This window comes from Clinocottus analis, unplaced genomic scaffold (genome assembly GCF_023055335.1).
Source record: "Clinocottus analis isolate CAN_PGR_092001 unplaced genomic scaffold, fCliAna1.0.p SCAF_29, whole genome shotgun sequence".
NCBI classification, from domain to species: Eukaryota; Metazoa; Chordata; class Actinopteri; order Perciformes; family Cottidae; genus Clinocottus; species Clinocottus analis.
In genome coordinates this window covers 1,820,001-1,833,256 of record NW_027176031.1, presented here as the reverse complement: position 1 = coordinate 1,833,256, position 13,256 = coordinate 1,820,001, and the positions used below count along the sequence as shown (strand labels likewise).

The 13,256-nt window shown below is 40.5% G+C and overlaps 1 protein-coding gene across 8 annotated transcripts in view; it reads right to left on the bottom strand.

Annotated features, from left to right (window-relative positions):
• Nucleotides 1-9,666, bottom strand: part of ect2 (epithelial cell transforming 2) — a 52,331-nt gene extending 42,665 nt beyond the window's left edge. For 5 of the 8 annotated variants that reach the window (XM_068593260.1, XM_068593255.1, XM_068593257.1 and 2 more), the window contains exons 1-5: nucleotides 9,308-9,666; nucleotides 8,472-8,633; nucleotides 7,761-7,840; nucleotides 2,292-2,384; nucleotides 609-791 (exon numbers count right to left, since the gene is read on the bottom strand). In XM_068593260.1, the coding sequence (XP_068449361.1) occupies nucleotides 609-791; nucleotides 2,292-2,384; nucleotides 7,761-7,840; nucleotides 8,472-8,604 (489 nt within the window). In that variant the 5' untranslated portion in view covers nucleotides 8,605-8,633; nucleotides 9,308-9,666. The remainder of the gene's footprint in view (nucleotides 1-608; nucleotides 792-2,291; nucleotides 2,385-7,760; nucleotides 7,841-8,471; nucleotides 8,634-9,307) is intronic. The other 3 variants (XM_068593263.1, XM_068593259.1, XM_068593256.1) reach the window with 2 other exon arrangements.
• Between the last annotated feature and the right edge of the window lie 3,590 nt (nucleotides 9,667-13,256).

The following is a 13,256-nucleotide window of genomic DNA, read 5'->3' as shown; positions in this document are numbered from 1 at the left end:
GTCATGGAAGATGACGTTTTTTAACTACATGTTGGACAGAGGTCAATATGAACAGTAACTCCAACATCATTACTACTAACTATTAGTCCTGAGGTGAGAAAAATATCGTTGGGCACGTTTGAGAGCGACATCTCTATGATGCTCTGCAATGCAGTGGAACCCTGCGTGTAGCGTGTGCCGTCCTCAGCTGACAAATGTGCAGAGCGCTCCGTCTTGTTGATAGAATCCAGTAAGGGCATATTGTTTATGTTCCACATTAGCATCCTATGTGAAGTCTCTGTCAGACAGACAGCACAGCAGGCGGTGGCAGCTCCCAATCATCATTCTGTTGCAGAGCCGGGATGCATTCTTTGCATTCTGATTCTTCAAATCAAGGCTCATCGCTGTCTCTGGTGGGTCCTCCCCACATGACAAACAGCCAACATATTTCAGAGGGAAGCTGTAAGTTCTTGGTTTGAATTCAAAGTTGATAAGGTCTAAGAAGCCTCGCTTGGACCAAAGTGGGGAAGTTATTAAAAGGAATTCAATCGCTCCTTGATTACATCCTGTTGGTGAATCTAGCCTGTGACACATTTCATGTCCCGGAGAGAAAAAGATTAATCACTTACTTCCTCCTTGGCAGCACAGTGCAGCACGACGGGAGGCCCCACAATGCGGTTGTCGCGTTTGTAGAGGTAGTTGTAGTCAGGAGAATCAAAGTCTATGAGGACGAACACTGTCTCGAAGTCGGTGTTTTCTCCATCTTCGAAATCCTGGACGTTGTCTGTTATTATGCATGGGGTGTTAATGTCCTGAATAGAGGAAGAACAAGATGAAGTAAGGAGCAGTGCATGGCGGCGTGGGAAAAGAAATGTCACAATGAATCAGCAAGGTAGCTCAGAGTGAAAGAAAGGTTTGTTAGCCCGGCTAGTGATCAGTTTTTACTTATTATTATGAAAAATATGGAAATGCGAAATGTCCATGATCTTTAAAATTATTTAGTGTTTTGATTACTGTCCTGGTTCCTCACTGGCATTCAAGGCAGAAAGTAAACTGCGTCACAAAAATCAAACTATGACTGATTCAGGGCCAGTGAGTTCTTAAATTAATTGAAATGAAGATTTGTCCTGCCACGGTCAGCTCTTAATACAAACGGCAGGACGAGTGGAAAAGACTGCACTACCCCATTATTCTACACATACCATTGTGTTCTCTCTCTGTTCCACACAGAGACCATGCTTATTGCTGCATGAAAACAATCAGTCCTGCCCTCTCAGAAGAGAGATCGTGTTACTCGTAACCTGAATAGAATTGTCTGAATCAATGGCTTCAACAAGGAGCAAACTGTCGGGATGCTTATGGACAGAGCTGGCAGCGCCGGAGGGGTGAAATGACTCGTGCTGCCTGTAAACCAGCCCATAAAACAAATGACACAGGACAAAGTGAAGAGGCATCGGTGGAGTGACACACGCACACGCACACACACACACACACACACACACACACACACACACACACACACACACACGTACGTGTGAGTGGTTTAACATTTTGGGAAATGCACTTAGTTGCTTTCTCTCCAAACAGGTGAGTTGAGCAGATTAATACCAACCTTATACACTAGTTTAGCAAAAGCTGTGAAGTGGATTCGGCGAGCCTGGCTCTTTGCAGTGTTCACAGAAACCCCTACTGACCCTCCTACAGCTCACTAATAAATGTCTTCTTATCTTTACATGAACAGAAGTGTATATTGAAATGTATAATTGTAAAAGCCACATCCAGACTGCTCTTTAAAGATATGACAATGTTATCTTCTCATCTCACCCTCCGAGAGAAAGCTCATTTACATGTTTTGCTCAATGCTAAAGCATTATAACAAGAGAGGACACTCAAACGCCAAAGCTTCAGGTGCATTGCTTTTGATCGCAGTCCAAGACCTTTCATGGAATCTTTAGTGAGCAAACAGCTTCATTAGGTAGTGCTGGCAACTTTAACAGCTGGAAGTTCCCCGTTTAAAAAGTGCATTTCTAAATGCCATGAAGCTAAAGAGAAAGCCTTTTAAATGACTCCTCAGCCCGGAAACTTGCATTGACATTTGAGTGCAATCCATCTTGGTTAGCGAGCGATCCAGTTATCAAGTATTACATCACCTAGAATTAAGTATGCACCCACAAATCAATTCACCATCAGTGAGTTGGCCATGCACAATGATTGAGTGAGTATCCGGTGTGAATTAAAACTCATGCGGCACTTCCCCCAGTCCCCATCAAAGTGTCAGACAGTCACACAGGGAGGCAGACACTGTACTGTACCATATTGACTATAGATTTTATCATCAATTTCTCCTCTGCGCCCGCCTCGCCTTCCCTTATCTTTACCACCGGTACCTCCATTACTCTGATGGCCTGTAAAAAAACAACCAGCAGGAAGTGGATGTCAAATACTGGCATTTGAGAGGAGATGGGCAAATAAAAGAGGGGAAGGACAGAGGGTTGAGAGAGAATGAGAAAGAAAGGAGAAAGCCAGAGATAAATTCATACAAATAAACCCCACATGAGGACCAAATAGAGGATGGCGAGGAGGAGATGGGGCGGGGTCCTTGTCCTTGCAAAGTCGAAAGACGGTGACTTCAAACAAGTATCAAGCGTCACAGGGGGTAGGCTGGGAGGAGAAATATGTCTGAAAAATTAATATAAAAGTTCTAAGCCCTCGGGGGGCAGGAAAAGACAGGTACAGAAGGGGAAAGGAGACATGAAGAAATGGAGGGAGGGGGGAGCTCTTTCTGTGGGTTGCATGAGCGATGGCGGCAGGCGGTCGCGCAGGCAATCGGGAGAACTCTGATGGAGCTGTCGGCAGATGTCTTTGGATGTGGCCGTGCTGCAGATTGGCAGGGAGGAATAGATGATTTAAGCAGGAAGCCTTCACAAGTGACAGGGCTCAGGAGACCTGGGAAAGAAGTCATTCTGGCAGCACTTAGTCGGCCGCCACGCCTCCAAATCACCTTCACAAGGCGATACTCAAACACAGACAACTACACTGTTTACTGGAGTGGACACAAACACGCACTGGTAGACACTTAAATATTGCTTTGACGAAGAGGACCCATTTTGACAGGGTATTGTGTTTTGGCAGTCTGATCTGGTGCAGTATGTTTTGTTAAAGGGAAACGTAACATTAACCTGTAGTGAGATACAGTCCTCCCTTGAGGTTTCTGTCTGCCCACATAGCAAAACACTGGGGAAAATTGTTTACAAATTTTGGATTTGGACTAACAAAGTTCTTAAGACAATTGTGAATGAACAAATTTAGGAACAAAACCCTTTGGTGTGACAACTGCTACAACCCACCAATTAATTAGAATAGAGCTAAAAATGACACATAGAACACTGATGACTAGTGATGCTCACTTTGAATTATTTTTTTCTGACGAATAGCCGACCCTCGTCAACCGTTAACCCATGAAGTCTGCCTTGCATGCAGAGCTGCTGTGGTTGAAGTAAGTGAGAGATTGTGTGTGACAATGAGTGTGAAACAGTAATGTTAGAGCGGTGCAATAGGTTACATGTCTGGATTAAAGTCAGGGGGAGGTCAAAATTATTATTTTCAGTAAATGGTTCATTACCAACATCGCTACTGGTAAAAACAAACTTAAACTCACTTTGGAAAAGCAACATTTCATATTATCATCTTATTATGTTTTTAGAAGCAAACTGAAAAACTGTGGGGTCCTGACACTCACTCGCAAAGCCACGGAGCCACGATAAACACAAGTATTGTATTCAGTATTCTGTTGTTAAGACACTGTGAATGCTTGGTAATTCACTTTCTAGTTGTTGTCTGAATAAGTGACAATGACTTTAGGGAACCATTGGTATTCCAAGGTAAGAAAGTCACCAAATACAATGTGCCCATCAAAGAGCAGCATCTTGTCTCTTGTCTGGAAGGAGACGTTGTTACAACAATATAAATTAGATACTATTGAGGGACTTATGATCCATTTTAACTTCTCAATCCTCGAAGAAGCTTAAAATACATCAGTTAAACTATTAATGCCTAGATTTATTTTATCAATATGTAATCTGATGAAATGAAAGCCAATTCATTTCCTGACAGTTTTAATAGCGTGGGTTTCTGCAACCCTATCGATGACTAGAACAAAGTAAAGGATGACTTTTAGTATTTTGACAGGGTAAATTGACATTTTGAAAAGTGGAATTACATTCCTTCCATGACCGATAATAGAGTTCCAGATAACAGACAGTACCATTTCCATAGTACTGTGTTGGAGCCTTGCCTATAATTAGATCTAATTAAATCTCCTCATTCATCAAGATTATGATCAAACTGGATGCAATCGTTTTCTTTTGCCTCTCTCGTTAAGCGCATACAGACGTGTGGTGAAAAGCCTTCTAAGCTGAATGGAGTTGTGTCGAGGATTGACAATCTCTGATGGGCTGCTGAGGGAGCAGACAATGCTGTGATACAAACACACCAGCTACAGCCAGCAGCTGTTCACGAGAACCACTAGCCAATCCTTGCGATGCAGAAGCTACACTGTGGGTTGTGACGGCTCTTCAAGCGGCCAAATGCAAGAATTATTATGTATTACCAGGTCGTATCTCCAGAGACAAGCCTTTGTGTGTGTGTGTGTGTGTGTCAGATTTTAGAAAAGTGTGCGCATTTCTCTCTTAAATAAACAGTTTTGGACACACATCTTGCCAATATTACTTACTGCAGCGATTCCCAAAGTGTGGGCCGCAGGCAAGGTACTGCAGACGGGCCGCAAGACGTCATTTATAAATGAAAAAAAGGTTTTCAATTTTTAATTTTGAAAAGTTTGAAATTAATTAAAAAATATTTCTGATTTACATTACGTTTTATTCTTTTACTGCCAACAAAGACGATGCCTGTGGAATTAAAGGCGGTTTAGGATGAAGCCGTGAGAACAGTAGATTTCATCAAAATTCGTCCACTGCGATCACGCCTGTTTGTCACATTATACGCGAAGATGGGAAGCGACCGGCAGCTTTTGAGCTTTTGAACTGCGTGACGAAGTCAGGACATTTTTTGTGAACTCCCAGTTTGAACTGTCAGACCAATTCTGTGACTTCAAATGGCTTTGCAAGTTGACGTATTTGGCCGACATTTTCAGGTACTTAAATAGACTCAATCTATCCCTCCAAGAAAAAGCACTGACCATGTTTCATGTCCACATTAAGATAGAAGCCACAATAAGGAAGCTCGGGGTGTGGGACAAAAGAGTAGTTCAGATCAACTACAAGTCCTTTGACAAGAATTCCTCAATAAAGAGGAGAGGCAGATCTCGACCTCCGTGGCCAACCCTGTCTCCTACAAACTACGTTCCCCAGAACTAATACGCATTTTCAATTACTTTGACTAGAAACATATTTTCTCCCTGATTACGTCAGTGTTTGACGTATTACAAATACGTCTGTGTGATTGACAGATTACAAATATGGTGATTATACGCGAAACATTGCTTTTACACGTATTTTAGTTTTATTGTTTATTACAAATACGTTTATAATCGTGTGCTTGTGTTATTGTTTTCCGGCTGAATTTAAGCATATTTGAATTTCTCTGCGGAGGAAAAAAAAAGAAAAGGGACGATGTGAGGCTGGTAAAGGGGCCGGTCTGAAGACTGCTTGGCCGCCGGTGTGAGGTTGATGTGCCGGTAACGGCCCGGGGGCGGTCTGAAGACCGCTTGCCCGAAGGTGCCGGTAACGCCCTGCATCGCGCCGGGTCCGGGACGGTAACAACCCCCGACCCACGGAGTCCGGTCTTGTCAGCTGCAGCTGACACTGACGCACGTTTGTGTTTAACATTTTAAAACATTTCTGTATGACCACTACAGTTAACTGACGTGGAAAAAAAACAATATCAAATGGGGCGCTCTTTTATAGTATTAAAGTAAATATATATGAGCTTTGGAGAAAATTGTATAAAAGAAAACATACATTGTCGGTTAATACATTTTTAATTGGTTAAATTCTTATGGTGATTTAATCATCCATAGTTTATGTTTTGATCAGAGTTGTGATTAAAGGTTTGGGTAGGCCACAGAAGATTTTTAGATTTCAAATTGGGCTGCAGCATTCTTGAGTTTGGAAACCGCTGACTTACTGAATTGAAAAATTAGGCTTTTTCTTTTGGGCAAAATAAGTCTCTTAGTACAGAAATTTAAGTCAAGTGGCAATTAACTGAGCCACTCAAAGGGGGTAGCATCTGCATGCAGCTGCTTTAAAAACACCAACCAATAACTCCAGCCCAGTGTGGCCAAATCTTTCCAACAAAAGTAGCTATCAGAAGTAGCTCTCAAGCCCGGTCCTTCAGGTTTTCCTCCAAACACACTCCCCCAAATGATGATAAAGGATGCAAACTACCAACATGGCTTCTGTTAGTACTCACAGCTTGTGAAAGACTGTTGTGACTTACTGGATGATCGGGTAGAATACACGCAGGCAGGTATTCCGTCCAATCATTACAATCAGGCAAAATTACATAATTGGACGGGCTTATTACAGTCCTGAGACAGCCACAGGTACAGCTTTTTTTCTCCATCAGAGCCTTTGATTCATTGATTGCCGTCAGGGTGGACCGAAAATTTTGGACAATTTAAAAAAAAAAGTTTTTGAAAAAGATTATCTTAAACAAGAAACTATGTCTGTGTGAAATTATTTTCAACTTGAAAGTGAAAGAACCTTATAATCATGTGCTATACTGTTGATACCAATGGTTTATGGGGCAGTCATAAAGGTTTCAATTTAACTCTAAATTTGTGGTTTGGTAGATTACAGTGACCGTAGCCTTTGACCCACAAAATCTAGTCAGTTCATCCATGAGTCCAGGGGGATCTTTGTGCCAAGTATGAAGAAAGTATGTACATTAGAAGTGAACAGAAAACTGGTTCTCTCACCATCACCGATGTTACGTTGGGCAACAAAATTAATGGTTTTAATCATTATCAACACACACACACACACATTTTGGTTGTCATTTGGCTATTAATATAGAATCAATCATATCACATTTACATTATGGGGCAGGATAGTCCACCCAAAAACAAATAAAGGTAAATACTTCTTTTTTCATTTTTATTTTGACCCAATAAACATATTGTTTTTTGTATACACTTTATATATGTTTTAACTTGCATTGCCAATAGAGTGAATATTAGTAGAATCATGTTTTGAGTGCAGTATCCATTTAAATTTCATAATAACCTTGAACAGACAAATGTACTGCCTGATTTGTTGACTTATTGTTGCAGCAATAGTTCAAATATTATTTCCAGTGTTTTCATGTTTCACATTGGTGGTTTTGCTTTTTTATGAGCTCTTGTCTGATTACATATGTCACTATATCTGATTGCATTTCAGAAGTCATTGCTACACCTGCTGACAGCCAGTTACACCGCTAAGTACTGCAGAAATCCTGAACATGCAATTCCATTTCTATGTTAGAGGAAAACATCTGAATTGACATCCACAAGGGATTTTCACATTACGTGCTGCTTCGGATGGATCTCCTACCTGAGACAACACTGAAGATTTAACATCCAAAGAATTATGAACAAGGGCAAGAAGTTCTCATCTATAGACAGTTTTAACACAGACACCTAAGTACAGCCCTCGAAAACAGTTTCCGTGTCCTACTTATCGAACAGAGAACCCCTGTGATGTTGACAAGCTTAGATGGTGGAGGCCCGCCACCTTAATGGAGGCCATTGGTACTTCAGGGTGAATAGAGGATTGATGTACCTGCAGTGCTTTGACCAGTGCTCCATTTCTGCCTGCTGCTCCCACAAGAACAACCCTCGTCTCCACTTTTGGCAGCATATCTGAGAAAGATTAAGAGCGACATACAGACAGTGAACAATGTGGTAAAGGGAAAGGACGGACACACACACACACACACACACACACACACACACACACACACACACACACACACACACACACACACACACACACACACACACACACACAAAGCTCAAGGAGTAGGTCATCTCTGGGAGGCAATGTACGTTTTTTCGCCAGGGGTTACAGCCCGACAAAACATCACTGATTAAGAGGGAAGAGAGAAGGGGAGCTTAGAAATTATGGGAGAGGAGGATTGATATAAGAGATAAATATGAAGTCAACACATGTTCCTAGTAGTAGAAGCAGGGATGAGCTTATCAAGCAAAAAACACTTTTTCATTTTCACTGAGAAGTAAGGATCCACTGATACCAATACCGGGTCTTAAGATATCGCCGATACTGACCACCTTTTGCCTAACCTGGTGAGTTAAAAAAAACAACTCTCAGAATAGTATTTCACAGGCGGCTGACGCCTTCCACTTACTCTACAGGGAAATCTTTTACACAGTTGGGTGTTATCCATGCTGAAACTGGAGGTATATGGGTCGAGATATTCAGAGACAGGAGGAGAAGGGAGAAAAGACAAAATGGTAGCCGATGCAGACTGACCTTCCCCGTCGTCACATGACATGCCCAGAAATACATGGTCCTTGGTGGTTTCTGCGATCCTCGAATCATAGACCGAAGTGTCCACCAACAGACTTCTGGCTGTCCCTAAAGTCAGTATGCTGCCGTCAGCCATGCCAGGGACTTGTGGAGGCACCGAACTGTCTGAGCCATCAAAAGTTACAGGGAATGAAAAAAGAGATACACAGGGAGAACCCAGCAATGCAGAGGAGAGAGACAGGAGAGCAACATGGAAGAGGAGGAGAAGCGGGACAACTGTCAAACTCAAGGCCAGAGACACAAGTTGACTTCAAACGCTAAATACTGCCCGAGTGTGACAATTCAGCTGGAGAGAGAGCAACAATATGTGGCAAGTGATAACTTTGGTAAAACTAGGCGAAGAGGATACAAAGGTTTAACAGCATAGTGTGTCATGGGTCTAATGAAAAGCAGTTACAGTGGCCTAAACCTCTACTGCAATCAAACTAACTTGTATTTATAGTTATGGCTGAAAGAAAGACAAACAGTGTCGTGGTAACATCGTAAAACAAGCTAACAACGAACACTTTTCCTTTCTTTTACAAACACTTTGGTCGGTTTATGGAGACTATACACGTAACTTAGTTTGTAACTTTTCTCCGTCTCGTGTTTCCTAAACCCTAAGACATGCCCTGTGATACAAAAAGGGCAGAATGGCTTGAACTAGAAGGCAAGCAATAGTCATTAGCTTACAGAAGCAATTATTTTAACGTTGGCTGCCTTCACCAGAGGTTAGCTTAGCGTTAATGTATTAAGCTTTTGTAACAGCACAGCTAAAACTCAAAGTAAACCAAACTTACCGGCTGTTCCGGCGGCTGGTGCTTGAGAGAAAGGACTAACAGAAGGGTAGCGAGCCGAGCTCTGTCGTTAGCGGCCGAGCTAACCGCTGGTTCAATTCAATACGCTCTCTGGCTAACGAAGCTAGCTACCGAGCGACTAAATCAACAATACAATAAAGATTATCTGAGAATTTCTCTTCGGTCCCAAATACTCAGAAAAGTTGAAACATCTCTCCGTCAAATCTCAATTCTGGTGTCGGCACATGTTGCCCTTTATACGTTAAAATAGTCAAAATTGTCGAAATGTGGCTGTTTTAGTTTGTTGACAGCTAACTACTTGATAGTTGTCCGAAGTGGGGGTCCGGTCGCTGTTAGAGCTCATTTCAAAAAGCAAGGCAAACAACGGTGCCGCTCGGTGATTGGGCAAGAGTGACGGAAAGCGAGCGGTTTCCGCCTGGCGAGGCCGCTGATTGGTCCGTTCATTCAAATCACGACGCGGATTGCGTTTGCTGCCGAGACTTGCAGCCTTCACGTACCGTCGGAAATATATTATTACTTTCCGAGAAGAAAAAAAGTGGGTAATAATGATTGAAATATTGTAACAGAGATTCTGCCTGCATTCAACATTACAAAACAGCCATTTTATTAAAAAAAAGGTGTACAGCGTCACTGAATAACTATGCACAAATAATGTGTTAGTTGATGTAATGAAACTACTTTTGGATTTCTATGTATATTATTAGTAGAAGTCTAGCAAATTAGAAAATTCATAAAAATAACTCAATATACTTGCCATTTGCAAAATTGTGGTTTTGAATTGGCCTACACTGATACTGCTCTAAATAAAACAAGTGTATACCTGTGCTATTTTAGCCACACAATATTTTTTAAAGCATAATTTAACACACTAAGTTTGCTGTAAAGGTATACTTTTTATTGAAAAAAAATAAATAAAAAAATTATTTAAATAGTCATATTTTTAGGGCTTAGTTCTGACTTCAGCCGTCATTACTGATTTCCAAATAAAAGAAGATCATTTATTCTTGCATTTGTTCACATTTCTCAGTTAAATCACACATGTGAACAATAAAATCTAATAAATAGTTTAAAAAAAATATTCAAATAACAATGTATTCTCTGGCCAATTACCATTGTGTCGATATCAAAAATATGCATATTGGGTTTTGATGTGTTACAAGTGCATATGCCTGTGTGTTTCTTTTTATGCTTTTCTCTCCTATTATACCAAAAATAAGATAAGTCATGATTATTGAAACGCATGCTTCAAAAATCACGAGAATTGTTGACAATAATGTTTGTGTATATGGCCGCAAACATCATTTTGTTACTGTTCCTGAAACAACACACTCTGTTGTTGTTGTTATGCAGGTGAAGGCCTAACCCTTCTCAGAAGTGGATGCATCTATCAATAATAAAACATGCGTGAGATGCTTGGATTTTACCTCACAGACTAAAGGGAGAGGAAGAGCACATTTTGCACAGGGAATTTGTATGAAAGAGTAAAGCATGATTGCTCAGAGGCCCAGAGCTCTGTGAACTGGCTTTTGTTTCCTCAGCACAATGCAATAAAAGGTAGCTCACACGAACAGAGGGCAGACTGCTGTGAGGCAGACAACAGCCCTTCTGCTTCAGGTTATAAGCTCATACACAAACACACACCAACACAACGTTGTATTGGTGTATTATTGCACCATTAATGCAATCCAACACTTTCTTCTGGATTGCTTGTTGTTTCAATTTACAAAGAATAATGTTTATTGACATTCTGCAAACAATAAATCAAATGCTTGGACACAAAATAAATAAAGACAAAATTTTGGTATCTGTGGCAGTCGTAGTACTGTAACACACTCGTTTAATCAGAAGGCTGACTACCGACCTGCTTGCCTACCGGTACTCATTCTGCCAGTACACTTTGCAGCAGTGGTGTTTTCCACAAGCTACTAGCTTAACAGCTGTGAGTACCACCGATAGCTATGTGGGTTAGTAACATGCATTATGATCATTTTGGGGGAGTGGCTTAGCAGGGAGCTCTTCTGAAGGCCCGCTCTCAGTGTTGCTGACTTGGCAACTTCCTCGTTGAATTTAGAGCTATTGTGCTGCTAGCTACTTTTATTGGATCATTAAAACAATCTAGCTTTTGTTTTTTAAGGATTCCCCATTAAGCTTTTTCTTTTTGATCAGTTTCCTTCAGCATAGCATGAACCACAGCGTGTATAGGGCTGCAACAACGAATCGGTAACATCGATAAAAATTGATTATTAAAAAAGTTAGCAACGAATTTCATTATCGATTCGTTGTGTCACGCAATTATTACACCACTCAATAAGTTGCAGAGATGTTTGAGTATAAAAGTCGAGTTGAGCGGAGCGCGAAGTGCAGCAGACAGAAGGTTCAGGAGGTTCTGGTGCAGCCCGTTGTATCCTCTTGTAGGTCACTACGTGGTTACATTGCTTGATAAAATAATGTAGCAGCTAGGCTAACTGTTGTTGTTAGCTTGCTAGCGAGTCGTTCATTCCCCGTGTTTGAGCTGTTGGATTAGATAACGTCTTATTGAAACCACGTTTCTTCATTTTAAAATATGTGTGCGTCTGTGAGTGTGTGTGTGAGTATAGAGAACAAGTTATGACGTTCAAACCAATCCTGTTAAGTTTTCTGATTTGTATTTGTTTATTTTTTATAAATTCTTTATTGTTAAGAATTTTTGCACTGTGAATTTGCACTGTCAGTTCTGTTTTTGTAATAAAAGGTTGCAAATTAAGACTTTTTCAGAAACTTTTTTTTTATCCGATTAATCGAAGAAAAAAAATCAACCAATTAATTGATTAATAAAATAATCCTTAGTTGCAGCCCTGGTGTATAGACTAACTAGCTTGCAATGCTGTCACTAGAATTAGGATTCTGATACTGACACCTTTACTCAGTAATGAATGTCTTCTGTATTCTTGTTTTAACATTTCTATCTGTAATACAGCTACAGGCTTTAGCCTGAATGTTCATATTGTTCTGATCTCCTGTGGATTTCTCCACATAAATTCATTTATTTAATCTCATTCATTAACTATTTAACATTTTTTCAATAGCACATAATAGCGAAAAAAACTAAGTTGTAAATTATTGACATATATCTTTTCTTAATGACTGATTTACCTATTTAAAATAATATAAAGGGATGTGGAAATGTCAGTAATAATGGTCAGAAACGTTTATTTCCTCTCTTCTTTATAGATAAGGCCTGTTGTGAATTGAGTTGTGATTATTTGTTTTTAAAAAGTGAGACCCCCAAAAAGACACTGCACTACCTGCTGATACCTATTTCTGATCTAATACCAGGCCTCTCTTATCCCAAAATATTATATATGCATATCTCACTGTGTGGAAGTCATTAGAGCATGTTTTATATAAGGTAAGATGAGGACATCAACAACATCAAAACAATAAAAATGTACTTACATTTACAAATAAAAAACAGACACAGGACTTTTGTGAAGGAGACCGGTGTTCGAGTCCTGTGTGACTGAACATTGACAGTTTATCACATCAGTCGTTAGTTACGTGAGTCAGTCAAGTTAACGTTAACCATTTCAATTAATCTGCACTTTTGTTGTCCAAAGCCCATCAATGTTGAAAGGTAAATACTCAGCATTTTGCAGTGCTTTTCTAGTTTTAGCAACCACTTAAAGCACTTTACAACACAAGCAATCACCCATTCACACATTGAGGATTGTGTTCCTCTGGAACGAAAAACATTCTCATGCACAAACCAATGGCAGCAATCCGGAGCAATTTGGGGTTCAGTATCTTGCCCAAAGGTACATCAACATATGGGCTGCAAGGGTCAGGGATTGAACCACCGAACTTCTGATTGGTGACTGCTAGGACACAGAAGTGTTAAACATTTAACATTGTGTGAACATGCAATTAGTTCAGGATGGTCCAGCTCACATTG